The sequence below is a fragment of the Mesoplodon bidens genome (assembly GCF_964165515.1).
Source record: "Mesoplodon bidens genome assembly, chromosome: 18".
NCBI classification, from domain to species: Eukaryota; Metazoa; Chordata; class Mammalia; order Artiodactyla; family Ziphiidae; genus Mesoplodon; species Mesoplodon bidens.
Window position 1 is genome coordinate 56,975,208 of NC_138175.1, and position 19,323 is coordinate 56,994,530.

The window sequence follows — 19,323 nt, forward strand, 5'->3', positions numbered from 1 at the left end:
CGGCTCAAGGTTGAAACGTCATCAGTGAGCGTCGACCGCTGTTGGGAAGCTGATTTCCTAGAAACCGTCGTGCGAGAAGAGAAGGGGTGAGTGTGATGGAGACGAGGGAAGGGCGGGAGGTTGGCTTCCTGGGTCTGGGGGAGGAAGTGTGTAAGGAGAAAGGCGGGCCTTCGTAGACCGACTACCCAAAGGTCTCAAATGCTCCTACGTTGTTACGGCTCTGGGGATATAGCGGCAGCAAAAAATCGTTCCCGGCCCTGTTAGCGCTTTGCATGGTGCCTTGGGAGACAGGCTTAATCAAGTAATTACTTAAATAATCACAAATGTGTGAAGTGCCTTAGGGTACACACAGGGCGTGCGGGGTGTATATCACCAAGCAATCTATCTACACTAGAGTGGGGTGCGTGGGTCAGGGAGCTGGAATATGAGAACTGAAGGCTGAAGAGGTGTTGAGCTGGTAAAAAGGGAGGGAAGGAAGACCTAAAGTGAGGGGAAGAAGTTGGTAAGCGAAAAAAGTGTGAGAAGGATTCAGGGGCATGGGGGATAGTGGCGGGGGCTGAGGCTGGAGAGGTTGGCTGGCATCAAGCGAGGTCGTGGTACCTACTCCGTGCCACGTGCTGCGCTGGGCGATGGAAATATTGTGCAATGAACAAAATGGACACGGTCCCTCTTTCCTTACAAACTTAAGCTTAATGGGGAAGATGGACATTAAACAAAATGTTAGAAATTTAGAGAATCTCAAGTGTTGAAGTGAACTAAAGGGTTCATAGGATGTATAACAGCAGGATAGCATCTAGTCTCAGGGTCAGAGATAATCCACGCTGCAAGAAATAATGTTTGGGCCCTTACTTTTGGGATGAACAAATAATATATCCAGAGAGCCGGAGAAAGGAAACCATAATGTGGTTGGTATAAGGATTAAATAAAGTTCATCCATTCATTTGCCCAATATTTCTTGAATACCTACAACGTGCTAGAGATTCTGCTAGATGGTGGAGATATAACAGTGAACAGACAGATAACCACCCCTGGTTTTGCTTACAGTTTAGTGGGGAAACAGAGAAGAGAGGATAAGAAGAGATACTTGAGTCTTACGTATGGAGAGCAGATCATGTCCAATAAAGGACGAGTTCCTCTTATTCAGAGAAAGCGAGAGTTTTGGAGAAAGGTGTGTGTGAGGTAACGTGGGTGCGTTTACAAGGAAAAGCTGTGTCTTATAAAGAGAAGTGAGTATAAAGGGGACGTTGCATCTTAGGGAGAAAGGAGGGTATGAGGGGAGACTGAGCTCAGAGACAACCGAACATCCAGGGGTCCTAAACCGGCAGCTCAAGGACCAAATCTTTCCTGTAATCGTTTTAGTTTGGCCTGTGCCATGGTGGTCTGTTTAAATTAGCCACTTAAAAAGAAACTTTTCAAACTGGGAGGTTACACATAAAAATTCTGACTCTCTTACTTTTCTTGAAAAAAATTAGAAAACCTGGCAACATGGAGCCCGTGTTCCCACCGGCAGGGCGTGTCTGAAGTGTCGTGTCAGCTGAGCTTTTGCATCGGGCATGATCCCCTAGCTCCCCAGACTCCAGTTGCCCAACCCACAGCCTGCTTCACTCACTTACGTCACCCACTTAGCCTCTGCGGACATGGAAGTTTGCAGCCTCCGTTTGTCTTTCTGTAAATTTTATTTTATTTCTTTATTCTTTTGGCTGCCCCACGCAGCTTGCAGGATCTTAACTCCCCAGCAAGGGATTGAACCCGGGGCCACAGTAGTGAAAGCACCAAGTCCTAACCACTGGACCATCAGGGAATTCCCCTGTTTTTTAATTTCTTTTTTAATTTCATTTTTTTATGGAAGTATAGTTGATTTACAGTGTTGTGTTAGTTTCAGGTGCACAGCAAAGTGATTCAGTTATACGTACACATACATATCTCTCTATTCTTTTTCAGACTCTTTTCCCTTAGAGGTTATTACAAAACACTGAGTAGAGTTCCCTGTGCTATACAGTAGGTACTTGTTGGTTATCTGTTTTTTATATAGTGGTGTGTACATGTTGCATTTGTCTTTTTAAAAAATTTTTTATTGGCGTATAGTTGGTCTTCAATGCTGTGTTACTTTCTGCCGTATGGCAAAGTGAATCAGTTATACATATACATATATTCGCTCTTTTTTAGATTGTTTTCCCATACAGGTCCTTACAGAGTATCGGGTAGAGGTCCCTGTGCTCTACAGCAGGTTCTTACTAGTTATCTGTTTTATACACAGTCGTGTGTACGTGTCCATCCCAGTCTCACGTTTATTCCTCCCCGCGTCCCCCTACATTTGTCTTATTGAAAGAGGAGAAGAACAGGAAGAGGGAGCGTTTCTTATTAAAAAAAAAAAAAAAGCACCGGGGAGGACAGGGTGGTGGGGATTGTACCTTGTAGAGTCGTGCTTCGCAGCCTTCGCAGCCTTTTCCACTGCGTGGGATTCACGGAAAATACTAATATTTGTACAGCACCTGGGGGTAGGAGCTGCTCAGAGCACGAGGTGATTGGCCTGGAGGCTCTAGACATTTTAGGCCCCGCCTGGTTGTCCTGATGGCTGAGGAGATCAGGGTGTCTGTCACCCCTTCGGGGCCCAGCAGTTGGTGGGGAGGGGCCTCTGCTGGGGGCGGGGAAGGAAAGGATGTGAGGAGAGGTCTTATCAAGGGAGGGGATGTATCTTTTAAGTCTGAGCGAAGTGGTGGTGTGAGGGGTGTGCAGTGTCTTGTCCAGTGAAGTGAAGGTGAGAAGGGTGGGTAGTGTGAGTTATGACTGGAGACCATCTGGTTCTGGGAAGCGGGTTCATGGATTCATTCAGCAGGTGTTTACTGAGCATCTGTTATGTGCCAGGCACAGTTCCGAGCTAGAGAGAAAAGCAGAAGAGTGTACCTGTGCTCATGGCGCCTGCATGCTGGTGAGGTTGATGCAGAAGGGCCAGGGCCATCGGGCAGGGGAGGCCTGTCCCAGTGATGAGTGGGAACCCCGCCCGCCCTCCCCGCAGGCCTCGGGATGTCTCTGGCCGACGAGCTGCTGGCTGACCTCGAGGAGGCGGCAGAAGAGGAGGAAGGAGGGAGCTACGGGGAGGAGGAGGAGGAGCCGGCGATCGAGGATGTGCAGGAGGAGACCCAGCTGGATCTCTCCGGAGATTCGGTCAAGAGCATCGCCAAGCTGTGGGACAGCAAGATGGTGAGAGCAGCTCCTGGGGGAGGACACGGGCAGCAGCTCCTCTGCCTGGAGAGTCCCGGGTTCTGACTGTCCGCTCCTCCCCGAACAGTTTGCAGAAATCATGATGAAGATTGAGGAGTATATCAGCAAGCAGGCCAGCGCTTCGGAAGGTACCTTCTCCCCGCCCGGCGCCCTCACCACGCCCACCCCGGCTCGTCTCCGGCCAGGCCCCTTGGCTCTTTCGCTGCTGCTGACTTTGGAAGTTGGCTCTTCCTCTCACCCTTTGCCAGAGCCCTCCTCCTCTCTTCCATCCCAGCCCAGTCCCCTTCTCTCCTAAGAGTGTACTGCATTCTAAAGCTGATCACTTCTTTCGAAGTTTTCTGTTTTCTTTTTTGGCCGTGCTGCGCAGCATGCGAGATCTTAATTCCCCGGCCAGGGATCAGACCCGGGCCCCCTGCAGTGGAAGCGCAGAGTCCTACCCACTGGACCGCCAGGGAAGTCCCTAAAGCTGACACTTCTTCTTTTTTTTTGTTTTTTTTTTTTGCGGTACGCGGGCCTCTCACTGTTGTGGCCTCTCCCATTGTGGAGCACACGCTCCGGACGCGCAGGCTCAGCGGCCATGGCTCACGGGCCCGGCCGCTCCGCGGCACGCGGGATCTTCCCGGACCGGGGCACGAACCCGTGTCCCCTGCATCGGCAGGCGGACTCTCAACCACTGCGCCACCAGGGAGGCCCAAGCTGACACTTCTTAAGTCCTTGTTCTGTGCTGAGCGCTGCCTAATTGTGATAAGATTTATCTCAAGGCTTCCCAAACTTTATTGATAACCTGATCAGTTAGAGAGTTTTGCCACACCTGTAAAACACTTATTTCACTTTTTTTTTTTTTTTTTTTTTTCCGGTACGTGGGCCTCTCGCTGTTGTGGCCTCTCCCGTTGCGGAGCACAGGCTCCGGACGCGCAGGCTCAGCGGCCATGGCTCACGGGCCCAGCCGCTCCGCGGCATGTGGGATCTTCCCGGACCGGGGCACGAACCCGTGTCCCCTGCATCGGCAGGCGGACTCTCAACCACTGCGCCACCAGGGAAGCCCTATTTCACATTTTTAAATCCACATACTTTTTTCCTTCAGTTGACCCAAGAAGGAAAGATACTGCCACTGTGGATGGAAAACTGGTATCATTTGGTAAATAGAAAGTAACCATGAAAATATAAACAAGTATCCATAAAAATTATTAAAATCTCTCCTCACTTCTAACTCTGGGCAAAGCTGGGTTGTCTCTTGAGTGCTCAGACCAGCTCTAAGAGGACAATGCTGTCATCACCCCCGTTTCTCTTGGAAAGCTGTGGCTCTCGAGTGGAATTCCTAGGCAGCGGGAAGCCAAGGGAAGCTCTTTGGCACAGGAGTGGTGTAGTCAGAGCAGAGTTTCAGGGAGACTCACTTGTTCCATCCTTTCTTTTTTAAAAAATTAATTAATTAACTTGGCTGCGTTCGGTCTTCGTTGTTGCGCGCGGGCCTTCTCTCTAGTTGCGGTGCACAGGCTTCTCATTGTGGTGGGTTCTCTTGTTGTGGAGCACGGGCTCTAGGCCTTCGGTCTTCAGTAGTTGTGGCTTCTGGGCTCAGTAGTTGTAGCTCGCGGGCTTAGCTGCTCCGCGGCATGAGGGATCTTCCCAGACCAGGGCTCGAACCCGTGTCCCCTGCATCGGCAGGCGGATTCTTAACCACTGTACCACCAGGGTTAAACTTTAAACCTTTAAAACTTTCTTTAAAGTTTTCCTGAGGTGCCCTGGGGGCCAGGGCTGTGTGGGCCTCTGCTCTCAGAACGCTCAGGGGCTGGCGGAGCAGTTACTGGTTGGCGGCGCCTGCTGGGATGGAGGGAGCCCAGGGCACGCGGGAGCCACAGGAGGAGCCGGCTGACCCTGCCGTGGTCAGGGGAGCACTGATGTCTCACCTGGACTTTGAAGCATGAATACACATGACAGGCCAAGAACGGGGTGGCGGGGGGGTGTGCCCAGGGAAGGGGGGTGCGCCCAGGGAAAGAGAGCTGCACCTGCAAAACCTTGGACGTCCATAGTGGTGGGAAGGCTGGCAAGGCACCAGACCCTGCAGGGTTTCAAATGCCAGGCCAGGGAGTCGTGGGGAATCATAAAAGTGACATTTCCTGGTGTGGGCCAGGCTCGGGGATTTTAAGTCAGACCCAGTCACACCCCGTGTCTGGTGGGGAAGGTGGACATGAAACACCTCAAACTGGGTGGTGATGGTGTCTAATGGATGTGGCGGGAGTGTGGCCGGAGCACAGAGGAGACGGCTGACCCCTCCTGAAAGGTAAGGGAGGGATTCTTAAGCGCCTTGTGAGTCTTAAGGACATAGAGGCATTTGAGCATCAGGATTCAGAGCGCAGACTCAGGAGTCAGATCTCAGCTCTTCCATCTGCTGGCTTTGTGACATCAGGCCGTGTCCCTCCTTTTCTTTCTCTGCAACATTGGCCTGATTTAACACCAACCTCCCTGGCTGGTTGTGGATAAAAGAAGTTAATTGCCTGTAAGGCACTTAGAACAGTGTCGTGTGCCCAGTAAGTCCTGTGTGTGTCAGTTGCTCGTGATAATACTGTCATCATTGTCATTATCGTCGTGATTATTAGAGCTTGAAGGGTTTTCCAGAAACAGACACGAGGAAGGGATGTGCCAGGGAGAGGGAACAGCATACTCAAAGGCCACAAGAAGAGTGACGCAGGCCAAGTGTACAGGGCACTGTATTCAGTCCTTTAATGGCTGGAATGAAACAAAGCAGGGGTGTGATGAGAGGATGGGGCCAGGAAGGTGCAGAGAGCAGACTGGAGCCACTGAGTCAGCAAGTGTCCCCGGAGCGACTGCAACGGGCCAGACGCACCGGGGTGCAGCCACAGGAAACAGACCCCGTGCTTGTCCTCGCAGAGCTCCCAGCCTTTTGGGAGGCCTCAAACATCACTCTGGGTAACTGCGCTGTTAGTCTAAGGGTGTGGTGAGCCCAGGAGGGTTTAGGTCCAGGGCGAGATGGGGTCAAGTCTAGACTGGTCTGGAGGGAGAGATGGGAGGTTTGCAGATATGCAGACCTGCCCCCCAGTTTCCTCTTCAGCCCCTCCCTGCTCCCCTCCAGCTGCATCCCCAGTCTCCCTGAGCTGTGGGATCTGGGACAGGGTGGGTGCATAGACACACACCCAAACCAGGCTCTTTCTCATCCTCACAGTGATGGGACCAGTGGAGGCGGCCCCCGAGTACCGGGTCATCGTGGACGCCAACAACCTGACGGTGGAGATCGAGAACGAGCTGAGTGAGTGCCAGAAGGGCAAGCAGAGACAGCCCTGCCCGGTGTCCCCCACAGCCTCCTCCCATCCCCAAGGGAGGGGCAGGCAGGCTCGCAGGCTGTCTTCCCTGCTGGCCTTTCCCGGGGTCCTGCCCCCAAGCCCCTGTATCAGCTGGAATCCAGGTTCAGCTGCTGTAACAAGTGGTTACGTGAGAAGGAAGCATATTTTCCTCTCATATGAAAGTCTGGATGAGGAGTCCAGGCTCTTTCTGTCTCATGTATCTGCCACCTGTTTCATGGTACAAGGTGACTGCCCACCTCCAGCCATCACCTCCACATCCTCATCAGCAAAAAGACGGGAGAGAAGAGGAAGGCACATTTTTTTCCTTTGAGGGAGTGGCCTGGAAGTTGCACATGTGACTTCAGCTCACATCTTGTAGATCAGAACTAACTCCCATGGCTGCGTCCAGCCATAAGGGCAGCCGGGAAATGTAGCTTTGTGCTGCGTGTCCGTGAGCCCAGCTATAATTAGGGGTTTTGCTACTGAAGGAGGAAGGGGAAACAGGTACTGGGAGAGCCAGCAGAGTCTGCCTGCCCCTCATCGGGCTCCTCTCCACCCTGTCACCCTTAGACATCATCCATAAGTTCATCCGGGATAAGTACTCGAAGCGATTCCCCGAACTGGAGTCTCTGGTCCCCAATGCACTGGATTACATCCGCACCGTCAAGGTAAATGGGAAGGAGGGAGCTCCCCGACTGCCACTAATGGGAAGGGGCGGCGGGGCCCTGCTCTCAGACCCCCCAGGTCTAAGGGGAAGGCTCCCCTCACTCAGCCTTTGGCTGGAGACGGGATGAGGATCGGGGAAGCAGTCCTAAGTGCCAAGACCCCGAGATGGCCACAGGCCCTGGAGCATTCAGGGAACGAGAGGCGGCGAGGAGGCGAGCTGCAGAGGCTCTGGGTCTTAAGGGAAAGTGAAGGCGGGCTCACCAGTGCGCAGGGCCCCCCATGAGTCCGGGGCGGATGGGGGCGGTGGCAGGGGATGCCCACCCAGGGAAGTGATGCGGTCAGACCCGCGCTCTGAGCGGCCATGGGCTGCAGGCCGGTGGCGGCAGCGGGTCTTCCCTGGGTGGCCCGTTTGCTCGGCGCTGCTTCCGGGTCAGCCCACATGGGGCAGACGGTGCGGATCCTTTGAGCAGCGGAGTTGCCGGGAGTGGGGGGAGGCAGGGGAGTGCCCTGCGGACAGGTCGGATGGGTGCAGGAGCACGAGAGGTTCTAGAGCTTCCTGAGTCCCAGGCCCCTGTCCCGCCCTCTCGCCCCCTAGGAGCTGGGCAACAGCCTGGACAAGTGCAAGAACAACGAGAACCTGCAGCAGATCCTGACCAACGCCACCATCATGGTCGTCAGCGTCACTGCCTCCACCACCCAGGGGTGCGCGCAGGGGCCCCTCTGATGGCGCACGGCGGTCTGGGCCAGCGGCATGGCTGTCAGTCTCAGGAGGATAGGGCACTTCAGCTCGCAAGCCAGGCACCGTGCTGGGCTCGGGGCTACCCGGGCATGAGAAGCCAGCCTCGCCCGGGGTTTCGAGGGTGAGGCAAGGGGCAGGCCCGTAATTAGAAGTGTCCGTCTCTGGCGTGTCATCCCCTCGCTAGGGTGAACGCTGGCTCTCCACCTGCCCCTCTGGCGTCCATGCTGCACCTAGGAGAAGGGGACACCTGTCACCCCAGAGCAGAGCTCTGGAACGGTTGATGGCAGCGGTGACCGTGCTCCGAGGGAAGCGGCAGGGTGGTGGGCCGGGGTGGCCCGTGGAGTGTGGGGGGCCTCGGCGGGAGAGCGTTTCAGGAAGAGGGAGCGCCTGCAGAGGCCCGGCTCTGGCATGGCCTGGGCAGGGGCGCCTCCCCCAGGTGGAGAGAGGACTGGGCAGTGAGGTGCCACCAAGGACTGGTTCCCGGCAGCCCTGGCTTCCAGGCCTCAGGGCTGGCAGGAGCGGTACCTGTGGTGAGGCTGCACACACGTGTGCGCACACACACACAGCTGGGAGGACGCGGGCTCCTGGGCCGCTCAGACGGGACATGCTGAAGCTCGAAGGTCGGGTCCGTCCCAGCCTCACCCCCACCTCGCCCCCACCCCGCAGGCAGCAGCTGTCAGAGGAGGAGCTGGAACGGCTGGAGGAGGCCTGCGACATGGCGCTGGAGCTCAACGCCTCCAAGCACCGAATCTACGAGTACGTGGAGTCGCGCATGTCCTTCATCGCGCCCAACCTCTCCATCATCATCGGGGCGTCCACCGCCGCCAAGATCATGGGTGAGGCCCATCCCCACGCAGTGATGGCCCCGCGGGCCATGTGACCTTGGGGAAGTCTGTTCCTCTTCTGTAAACGGGATTTGGCCCTGGGGCCCCAGGACCGTGTGCCCTCGCCCCCACCCTCTCATCTCTCCTGGAGACCACAGAGGTCGGCCAGCTTGCTCTTCACACGGACACGGAGAAAGGATGGGGGCCCTGAGCCTGGTCAGTACCCGCATCCCCGGCAGAGCTGGGGCCAGACAGGCCGCAAAGGGGAGAGGCGGCGTGGCTGGTGGAAATGCTGGGCATCCCAGCAGCTCCCAGCTCTGCCATGGGCCCACGGGGCCACCTGGTAGTTGTAAAGTCAGCTCTCTGAGCCTCAGTATTCTCCACAAGACGGGGGCACTGGTCCTGGCAGTGGGTCCCTTCGTCCTCGGGGGCTCTCTGCGGCCTCAGAGTGCCCCCTCAGGCTCCTGGCCCCTTCAACCGAGAAACACTTCCTGGGGGAGTTTGATAAAGCAGCCGTATTAGTCAGTTCAGGCTGCTGTAACAAAGTACCATAGACTCGGGGGGGCGGCTTCGACAACGGAGGTTTATCCTCTCACAGTCTGGAGGCTGGGAGACTGAGATCAGGTGTCAGCACGGCTGGTTCCTTCTGGGGCCTCTCTCCTTGATGTGTAGACGGCCACCTTTTCACTGCATCCTCATGTGGTCTTCCTTCCACGTGTGACTGTGTCCTAGTCTCCTCTCGTAAGGGCACCAGTCCTATTGGATTAGGGCCCATCCTGTGACATCATTTCACCTTGATCACCTGTTTGTTTTTTTAATTTGGTCACGCTGGGTCTTAGTTGCGGCAGGCGGGCTCCTTAATTGCGGCTCGCCAGCTCCTTAGTTGCGGCTCACCAGCTCCTTATTTGCAGCTCGCATGTGGGATCTAGTTCTCTGACCAGGGATCAAACCTGGGCCCCCTGCATTGGGAGCGCTGAGTCTTAACCACTGTGCCACCAGGGAGGTCCCTGATCACCTCTTTAAAGACCCTGTCTCCAAATACAGTCACGTTCTGAGGTGTGGGGATGGGAGGGCTAGGACTTCAGTGTGTGAATTTGGCGGGGGGACACAGTTCAGCGCGTAACACAGTCTTGGGGGCAGGTGTGTGCAGAGTCGCAGGTAGAAGCAGTGGTGTCGGGGAAGGATAAGCTCGGGTGTGGATCCTGCTTCCCCCCTCGCTGACCTCACGTCTTTGGGCAAACGGTGTCACGTGCCTCAGTTTCCCCAGTGGCGATTGGGGGTTGTGCTAGTTTCCTGTGACTGCTGTACCAAATGACCACGAACCAAGAGGCTTGAATGACGCAGTTTATCATCTGACAGTTGTGGAGGTCAGAAGTCCACCGTGGGCCTCACGGGGCTAAGATGAAAGTGTCGGCAGGGCTGCGGTCCTCTACGGTGGGTCAGGGGAGGAAGCCGTTTCCCTGCCTTTTCCAGTTTCCAGGGGCACCTGCATCCCTTGGCTCGTGGCCCCTTCCTCTGTCTTGAAAGTCTCCTCTCGTGCCGCTCTGGCTCTGCTCTTCTCTCCCACTTCTACGGACCCTCGTGATGACACTGAGCCCACCAGGACCCTCCAGGATAATCTCCCCTCCTCGGGGTCCTTAACTTGCTCGTATCTGCACAGTCCCTTTGACTGCATGTGGCACTGCAGTCGCACGTTCCGGGGATGGTGCTGTCAAGTGACCGTGGGGGCTGTTCTGCTCCCGCACAGGTGTTGGAGGCTTGTTTCAAGGACTCGTGTGTGTGATGAGACCATTTACCTAATCCTTAAAAGCGCCCAGCACAGGGCCCGGTACACAGCAATCCCACCTCAGAGGTAGAACTACTTACAGTGTTTACCTGCAGCTCCTCTTCCCTCCCACACGCCCGCAGACACGCTCAAGGGAACCCAGAGGTGATTCACACCCGGGCCCTGTTGTCACGAGCCCACAGCGTGGTGAACACCACTCTAAGGCACAGAGCAGGGCCTGTGTGGCTTCGCGGACTTGGGTCAGGTTCCCGTTGGGCCAGTCTGCTTGCTGTGCGCCTTTAGCAAAGTTGCTTCACCTCTCTGAGCCTCCTCCAAACCCCTCTTGGAGGTGGGACATGTCGGCCCTCCTTGGCGGGGCCGCCTCGGGGCTCCAACCAGAAACTCCCGTGAAGGTGCAGCACATAGCGAGCCCCCAGACAAACCCCCTCGCTCCTTCTGAGCCCCTCCCTCCCTCCGTCCTGCTGCAGGGGTGGCCGGCGGCCTGACCAACCTCTCCAAGATGCCAGCCTGCAACATCATGCTGCTCGGGGCCCAGCGCAAGACGCTGTCCGGCTTCTCATCCACCTCAGTGCTGCCCCACACCGGCTACATCTACCACAGTGACATCGTGCAGTCCCTGCCCCCGGTGAGTCCCACCCACCCTGGAACCTTATGCTGTGCCCCAAAGGGCACCCCCCGCCCCCTGCTGCGCCTCGGGTCCCAAGGGTCTCTGCTGACGACAAGGGTCAGGACCCTGGAGGATGGGCCACACGGGGTGTACGAACAAGGACGCTGGAGCTGATAGGCCAGGTTGGAATTCGGGCCCCCCCTCAGGCCCCCCGTCTTTAAGTGGGGTGAACTGAACCTGCTTCATGGGGTCGAGACGAGGACTCACCCGTACGAAACACCTTGACATCAGGCCTCGCACGTAAAAAGCAACGGAAGCGTTAAGCTTATGAGTTCGGGGTTCCCAAGACCACGGTCAGGTTCAGTGGCCGCTAGAAGGACTCACAGAGCTCACCTCGAGCTGATCCACCCAGGGTCACGGTTTATCACAGTGAGTGCACCCAGAGTGATGCTAGCCGAGGGGAGGGCACGAGGGCAGGGTCCAGAAGTCCCGAACGCGGCGCCGCCGGGAAGCCCAGCGGGGCCTCGGGGCTCAGTCTCTGCCGAGGCTCGGGGGCACAGACACGGCTGGGACCCCGTGACTCAGAGACCCCACCCTAGGTCACAGCGCTGTTCTCTGGTTTACCCAGGCCCCTGCCAGCGCAGATCACCACCCAGGAGCCAGGGCCAAGGCCAGACTTCTTAGGACAGGGTTAAATTCTCCTCTACGCCTAGCTGCTGCTGGCTTTCTATGTTATAATTATTGCTGTTATTCTTCTCCTTGTTATTATCATTGCCGCCACTACCATTACTACTAGTCACTGAGACCTGGGGCTGTGGGTGTTACAGGTACCGTCTTGGTGTTTCTCAGAACTCGGCCCCTACCTTTCGTGGCACATGACACGATTTTTGGTGATACACGGATCTTGTCAATTTTAATCATAATGTAGGCATTTTCTCCGTATTTGATAATCCTCCATGTGTAGTAACGCAGTTCAGTCTGTAACTGTAACGCGTTATTACAGTAAAGGCGGTGGCGGTGGTAACTTGTTACTGTAACGCGTTATTACAGTAAAGGCGGTGGCGGTGGTAACTTGTTACTGTAACGTTATTACAGTAACGGCGGTGGCGGTGGTAACTTGTTACTGTAACGTTATTACAGTAACGGCGGTGGCGGTACAGGTGGAATGCTGACACGCAGAAATGGTGACGGTGGCTAGAGCTGTGGAAACGCTGGGATCTGATTGCCTCCCCACACTGACTGCCTCCCTGTCCATTTTGCTCCAGGATCTCCGGCGGAAGGCGGCCCGGCTGGTGGCTGCCAAGTGCACGCTGGCAGCCCGAGTGGACAGTTTCCATGAGAGCACGGAGGGGAAGGTGAGGCGCGGGCGGCGTCTGTCCAGGTGGTATGTGGTCTGTCCCAGGGAGAGCTGTCAGTAGAGGACCCTGCACAGCGAGCGCTGTCCTAACGGGGCAGAGGCGGGGGTGTTTGTCGTGGCCCCTACCGAGGTCGGCGTCCCCTCCCGCTGCTGTACGAGTTTCCCTTTGCTGCTGCTTTGACAGATTACCGCAAGTTTAGTGGCCAAAGCAACACAGGGTTACTGTCTTCGAGTTCTGTAGCTCAGAAGACCACGGCGGGTTCCCTGGCCTGAAATCAAGGTGTTGGCAGGGTTCATTCCTTCCGGAGGCTCAAGGGGAGGATGGCTCCACTGCCTCTTGCAGCTTCCACAGGCCGCCCGCGTCCCATGGCTTGTGGCCTCTTCCTCCATCTTCGAAGCCAGCGTAGCATCTTCCCAGCTCTCTCTGACTCTGCTTCTGTCTTCACATCTCCTCTGACTCTTTTAAGGACCCAGTGATTACACTGGGTCCACACTGATCATCTAAGGCACCCTCTCCCCGTTTCCACATCCTTAACCCAGTCACGTCTGCAAAGTCGCTTTTGTCAGGTAAAGTGACACATTCACAGGGACCAGAGAGCTGGTTGTGGACACCTTTGGGGGAGGGGGAGGTATTTACCTGCCTACTACACCGGGATCTGACCCCTCTGCCAGAGCCGTCGTCGTGCACGTAATTGTTCCATCAACCCGTGTGCCTTGGCGGACTTGTTCTGGCAGAGTAGGTGTCCTCTGTCTTGTGCGTTATTGTTTTCCAAGCACCCACCCGGGCGCCATGGGTTCCGGGGTTCAGCCTCTCTCTGACCCCTGGCCTGGACGCTGGGGGTACCGCAGTGAACCGCACAGACGAGAGCCCTGCCTCCGTGCCGTCTCCATTCTGACTGGGGGCAGGCCGAGAAGACACAAGCGGTAGATCTGCGGTGTGTCCAGGGGTGCTGAGTAAAGGCCGGGAAGACAGATGCGGGGCATTGGGGGTGGCGAGGGAGGTGAGACGGATTAACCTGGAACTCAGGGAGGGCTTCTCCGAGGAGGTGAGGGTTTAACATAGACCTGAGTGCAGTTAGCATGCGAGTCCCATGGATGCTGGGGGGAAGGGTGTCTCAAGCAGAGGGGACAGCCGGTGCGCAGGCCCTGAGGCTGGCGGGATGGGGGCAGATCACGTGCAGCCTCTCGCACCCTGGGGAGAGCTTGGTCTCAGTGGGGGTGCTGAAAGGGGGCCGATTTGGGGTCCTTCCTGAACGAAGAGCCTGGTGGGGTTCTCGGGGTGTGACCGACTCCAGGGCATCGCCACTTACTGACCTGAGCAGAGCTGGGGCAGAGGGTGGGGAGCGGGCGCGGAGCTCTGTCTGGGCCGTTGCCTGTGGGGCACAGCGTTGAGAGGAGAGGGCTGAGCCTGCAATACAGTGTGGGAGCATCGCGTGGTAGGTGCAACTTAAACCTGCAGAGCCCAGAGGGTCGAGGTCCTCCAGGGCCACGTGGGAACGAGGGGGCCGGGCGGACAGGCCAGGCCCGAGGGAGCAGCTGCAGGACCCCCACCCCGTCCTCCCCAGGTGGGCTACGAGCTGAAGGATGAGATAGAGCGCAAGTTCGACAAGTGGCAGGAGCCGCCGCCCGTGAAGCAGGTGAAGCCGCTGCCCGCGCCCCTCGACGGGCAGCGTAAGAAGCGAGGAGGCCGCAGGTGGGGCCCGGGGACCAGTCGGGCTGGGCCGGAACGGGAAGGGAAGAGGCTTGCACCCTCACAGCTGACCCCCTGCCCTGTCCCCAGGTACCGCAAGATGAAGGAGCGGCTGGGGCTGACTGAGATCCGGAAGCAGGCCAACCGCATGAGCTTCGGGGAGGTCAGACCCCACCCCGCTGTGCCCCCGCCCCCTGCTGCATTCCTGCCTCTCCACCTGTGGCCATGTCCCGCACCCCCTCAGATCCAGGACAACGCCTTAGCCTCCTCCCTGGTCCCCCCGACCCCAGCCTCCAGTCTCTCCCTGCCCCATCCACCCGGCACCGGCCCCCCTCGCCCCGAGGCTTCCCATCCACCCAGGCACTGGAGGCTGTTCAGTATCAGACCCCTGCAGGCCTCCCAGTCTCGTCCCCCACCTCCCCCCCCCGCCCCGCCCCGCTGTACATGCCCTTCCCCAGGCTCCACCCCTGCCAGGCTCTTGTTACCCGAGCATCACCCTACTGATCCTGCAAGAACTAGCTCAGATGCCCTTTCATCAGTGAAACCCGTTTCAGTTCTTACACCACACACATGCACACGCACATGCACACACACGCACACGCACGGCCCCTCTCGGCTGTGAGCTCAGGGAGCAGTAACGGGACCTGACTTCCTTGCTGGGGCCCTAGCAAGGCTCACTGCACTCGGGGCCCAGTAGGCGCCTGAACAGGGCCGGCCGATGGGGTGGGTGCCTGGGCCTCTGGCTGACTGAGGAGGCCGCTGGCACCGACGCCTTCCCCCCCGACCAGATCGAGGAGGACGCCTACCAGGAGGACCTGGGCTTCAGCCTGGGCCACCTGGGCAAGTCGGGCAGCGGGCGTGTGCGGCAGACACAGGTGAATGAGGCCACCAAGGCCAGGATCTCCAAGACGCTGCAGGTACGGCCGCGGGCGGGGGCGGGGGCTGAGAGTGAGGGGCCGTGGGCTTGGGCGCGTGGGCCCCAGCCACAGTCTGTGCCTCCCCGGCCCTCCCCACAGCGGACCCTGCAGAAGCAGAGCGTGGTGTACGGCGGGAAGTCCACCATCCGCGACCGCTCCTCGGGGACTGCTTCCAGCGTGGCCTTCACCCCGCTCCAGGTACCGGCCCCCCTGGGCTCAGGAGGCCCAGGGAAACCCCTTCCCCTCCTGGGCTTCAGCTGCCTCGCCTGCGGAATGAGCACATGACAGGGCCCCTCTCAGGGCTGCCGTGGGGGGAGTGGGCACCGATGAAGCCCCTGAAGGGCGTATCTGGGTTCCCTGCACTCGGTGAAGTTACCAGGGACCAGTTGGTCTCTATGACCTTGAGCAGGCTCAGTCCCTCCCTGAGGCTCTGGGTCCCCACCTTCCAAGAGCCGGGTGGCTGGGGCCACCTCAGGGCCCCGCACAGGAAAGGTCCTAGGTAGGTGGGCTGGGCAGTCGGGACCCCAGCCAACCACCAGAGCACAGGATGGAGCCAGGGCAGGTCACTCACCTGTCGGGTCTGTGCCTCGGTTTATTCACCCACCAAACAGCGCTGGTGTGGCCCTTGGGATCTGAGGAGTACCAGCTCATTCCCTCCATCAGCAGGTGTCTGCTAAATTCCGAGCGCTGTTGCAGGTGCCGGGACAAAGCCACAAAATAGAGACAGGAAGTTTTGCCCTCCCAGAGCTTAGGGGGTGGCAGGGGGACAGATAACTAAGATACATAGTGTGTTGGAAGGTGGAAAGTGCTGGAGACCGAAAGGACTAAGGGAGATGGGGAGCCTCCAGGGGAGGCCTCAGCGAGATGAGAATCGCCGTGTGTAAAACATTCACAACAATGCCTGCCACGCGTCGGGTCCCCAGAGCTGGTCGTTAAATCCTCGGTGGGGTTGGTGCAATTTGTGCTGGGACTGCAGGCAAGCCACTTACTTCTGGGACTCGGTTTCCTTATTCAGGAACCGAACAGGATCAGCTGTTCTCCAACAGTGGTGTTTTTAAAATCTCCTGGGGAACCTGCTAAAAATTCAGATGCCCAGATCCTCCCCTCCTCCCCCACCCCCCGGCCCACAGAGTCAGAATCTCCCAAGGTGGGGGAGATTTGGGGGCTGTTTGCCCAGAGCCCAAGGACCACTGGGAAGAGCCCGTGGGCCCCTGACATTTCATGATTCCTTCGCGGGGAGCTGGGCGGGGGGCATTGTTAGGGCCCAGGCCCATCTCCCCACCCCATCCCATCTCCCTCACCTGCCCAGGGCCTGGAGATTGTGAACCCACAAGCAGCGGAGAAGAAGGTGGCTGAGGCCAACCAGAAGTATTTCTCCAGCATGGCCGAGTTCCTCAAGGTCAAGGGTGAGAAGAGCGGCATCATGTCCACCTGAGGGGTGGCGCCCCGGGCCTTCTCCCGCTGAAGGGACACAGAGGCCCCACCTCTCTGAAGGGATGGGGGTCAGGATGGGGCTGGGAGGTTCCGGCAAGGAGAGCCGCCCCGTGCCAGCCGGTGCTGGGACTGTCCGGTGAGGCGCGGGAGAAGGCCTGGCCCCGGAGCACAGAGATCGCCGCCCCACTCAAACACACAGCCAGCCTTCATCACGCGTCTTTTTTATTTTAACCGGGAAAGGAAATACCTTTGGAATAAGTGCGATTAAAAGCATGTTATCAGGATCTGTCCTTGGCGAGTGATCGTTTGTCGAACACCTGGGCGATTTGAGGAGTCAGGGCTACGGGGTTCTGGGGGACAGAGCTTGGGCTCCCTGGAATCTGGATCCAACCTCGGGCCTGTCACCTCCTCATCGTGCAGCCCCGTGAAGAGAAGAGCCCTCTCCACCTCCAGGCCCCTTAGAGAACCCCGGTCATTCTGACGCCCCAGCTTTCAATACAGGCCGCCCTGGGTGGTCGTGGCATCTCATGCAGTTGGCCTCTGCCGCCTTCCAAGCCTCCACATTTCAACCACCAGGCGCACCCGTGAGGACGTAAGAGATGCCCAGGAAGCACTTAGCACTGGGCTCACCGTCAGGCCCCCATGACGGGGCACTTTTGTTATTCTGTCCAGTGTTTGCTGAGGACTCCCCCTCCCACCCTGGTGTGCCAAGCCCTGGCGGGGTGGAGCAGACAGGTGCCCAGCCCTGGCAGGGACTCAGTGCTATGAAAGTTCCTGCCAGGTAAAGAGAGCGCCGTGCCGCCAGGGGTAGCCGACCCCATGCTGGGAGATGGGCTTCACAGCTGCTCACTTACCTGCACGGTTAGCACTTCTCTTAATTACCCAGGAGGACCAGCCCCCGGGGGAGCGATGCCTCTCTCGCTCGAGCTTTCTCCCTGGGTCTCTTTCTGGCTCACTGGGTCCTATCTGAGATCTCTCTCTTTCTGTTCCTCTCTCTGGGACTCCCCCATCACCACTAGGGGCCCTGTGTGTGTCTCCGGTCCCCAGTCCCTCCCTCAGTCCAGGGCTCTGTCTCTGGACCTCAGAGGCCCTCTCTGAATCTCTCCCCTCCCTCACATGAAAGAGTCTGCACACCCGGGAGGTTCTTTCCAAAGGCCAGATTACCCCAGGTCACATAACTGTTTCCCCAGATTTATCCCTGAACTTTAGATCATCCTTGCTTAAAAGTGATGACCTTTGCTGATCTCTGTCTCTGGGGGTGCCAGGGAAGGGCCGTCTGTCCACCACTCTTCAGAGTCCCCATCTCCCCTGGCCAGACTGAATCGAATGGTGGAGGGGGCAAGGAGGTGTGAATCTCAAGAAGGAATCTGAGTCACCTGGCCCTGCAGTCCCGAGTACTCTTAGAGTTTCTCCAAGTTTCATATGCCTCAGAATTGCCTGGAAGGACTGTTAAAACGGGTTACAGGGCCCAGGTTTCCAATTCAGTTGGTCTACGGTGGGGCTCAAAAACGTGACTTTCTAACAACTTCCCAGGTGGTGTTTATGCTGCTGATGCAGGGACCACACTTTGAAAACCACTGCTCTAGAAAATCCTCTTATCAGATTAGTGGCATGTTGGAATCATCTCAGGAATTTTCATTTCTAATGTCTGGTTCCCATCCTGAGAACCCCTTATTTAATCCGTCTAGGGCAAGGCCTGGGTATCTGGATTTTTTTTAAGCCCCCAGGTGATACTCACGTGCAGTCAAATTTGAGAACCACTGCTCTGGACCCTTGCTACTCAAAGTGTGGACTGTGGACTGTCGGCACCACCTGGTAATCTGTTAGAAAAGCAGGATCTGGGACCTCCTGAACCAGAATCTGCATTTGACAAATCCCCAGGTGATTCCTGAGAAACCTAAAAGGCCCTGCTCCATCCAGGGACCACACTTTGTTGTTTTTGTTTGTTTGTTTGTTTTAGGTGAAGTATAGTTGATTTACAACAGGGACCACACTTTAAATAACAAGGGTCTTCTGGATCAATATTTCTTAAACTCTAACGAGGGACTTCCCTGGTGGTCCAGTGGATAAGACTCCGTGCTCCCAATGCAGGGGGCCTGAGTTCGATCCCTTGTCAGGGAACTAGATTCCACGTGCCTGCCGCAAGAGTTCACATGCCACAACTAAGCAGCTGGCGAGCCGCAACTAAGGAGACCGCCTGCCGCAACTAAGACCTGGCGCAACCAAATAAATAAATATTTTTTTTAAAAGACCTCTAATGATCACCCAGGAAGTTTGTAAAAATACAGATCCCTAGGCTTCACTCCCCAGATCTGTGTGGGCCTAAGAGCACTGCGTTTTTATAAGCATTGCCTGACTTGCCACGGGCGATTCTGATGCAGTTCTCACTTGCATTTCCCTTGGATTTATCTTACTTTCCTCCGCCTAGAGGAGATGGGCAGAAACGACTTCCCATCTTGACTGTGTGACCCAGGGCAAATGCCTCCTGGTTTGCCAGAGCACCAGTGCCTAGCAAGTTTTAACCACAGGTCATTCCCCGTATTCACCCAGGTATTCATTCAGCAAACGGTTACTGAGTGCTTCTTGCTGCTAAGCGCTGGGGATGCAAAAATCCGGAGGGGGAGATTCAAATAATTAAGAAAATGACAGTATACGTGCAAAAGTAAATCCGAACGAACAGGGCTCACGTGAGCACTCAGCACAGGAGGTCAGGGAAGTTTTCCCGCTAGAAAAGACCACTGAGCTGAGATCTGAAGGACCAGTAGGCGTTAGGAGGCAGCCGCGG

The 19,323-nt window shown here is 57.0% G+C and overlaps 1 protein-coding gene across 1 annotated transcript; it reads left to right on the plus strand.

The window, feature by feature from the left end:
- The first annotated feature begins 24 nt into the window (after nt 1–24).
- PRPF31 (pre-mRNA processing factor 31) lies at nt 25–16,822 on the plus strand. Its single transcript, XM_081215541.1, has 14 exons — nt 25–86; nt 3,017–3,201; nt 3,290–3,350; nt 6,401–6,484; nt 7,089–7,186; nt 7,780–7,886; nt 8,590–8,759; nt 11,001–11,158; nt 12,406–12,495; nt 14,063–14,190; nt 14,278–14,350; nt 14,976–15,104; nt 15,204–15,302; nt 16,414–16,822. Exons 2-14 carry the CDS (start codon nt 3,025–3,027, stop codon nt 16,537–16,539), a joined length of 1,500 nt encoding a protein of 499 aa, XP_081071667.1. The 5' UTR covers nt 25–86; nt 3,017–3,024; the 3' UTR covers nt 16,540–16,822.
- The last annotated feature ends 2,501 nt before the right edge of the window (nt 16,823–19,323 follow it).

Coding starts and splice junctions, on each gene's coding strand:
- PRPF31 (XM_081215541.1), top strand. CDS start 3,025: ATGTCTCTGGCCGACGAGCTGCTGGCTGACCTCGAGGAGGCGGCAGAA. Junction 7,187..7,779: donor ATTACATCCGCACCGTCAAG/GTAAATGGGAAG, acceptor CTCGCCCCCTAG/GAGCTGGGCAACAGCCTGGA. Junction 15,105..15,203: donor GGATCTCCAAGACGCTGCAG/GTACGGCCGCGG, acceptor CCCTCCCCACAG/CGGACCCTGCAGAAGCAGAG.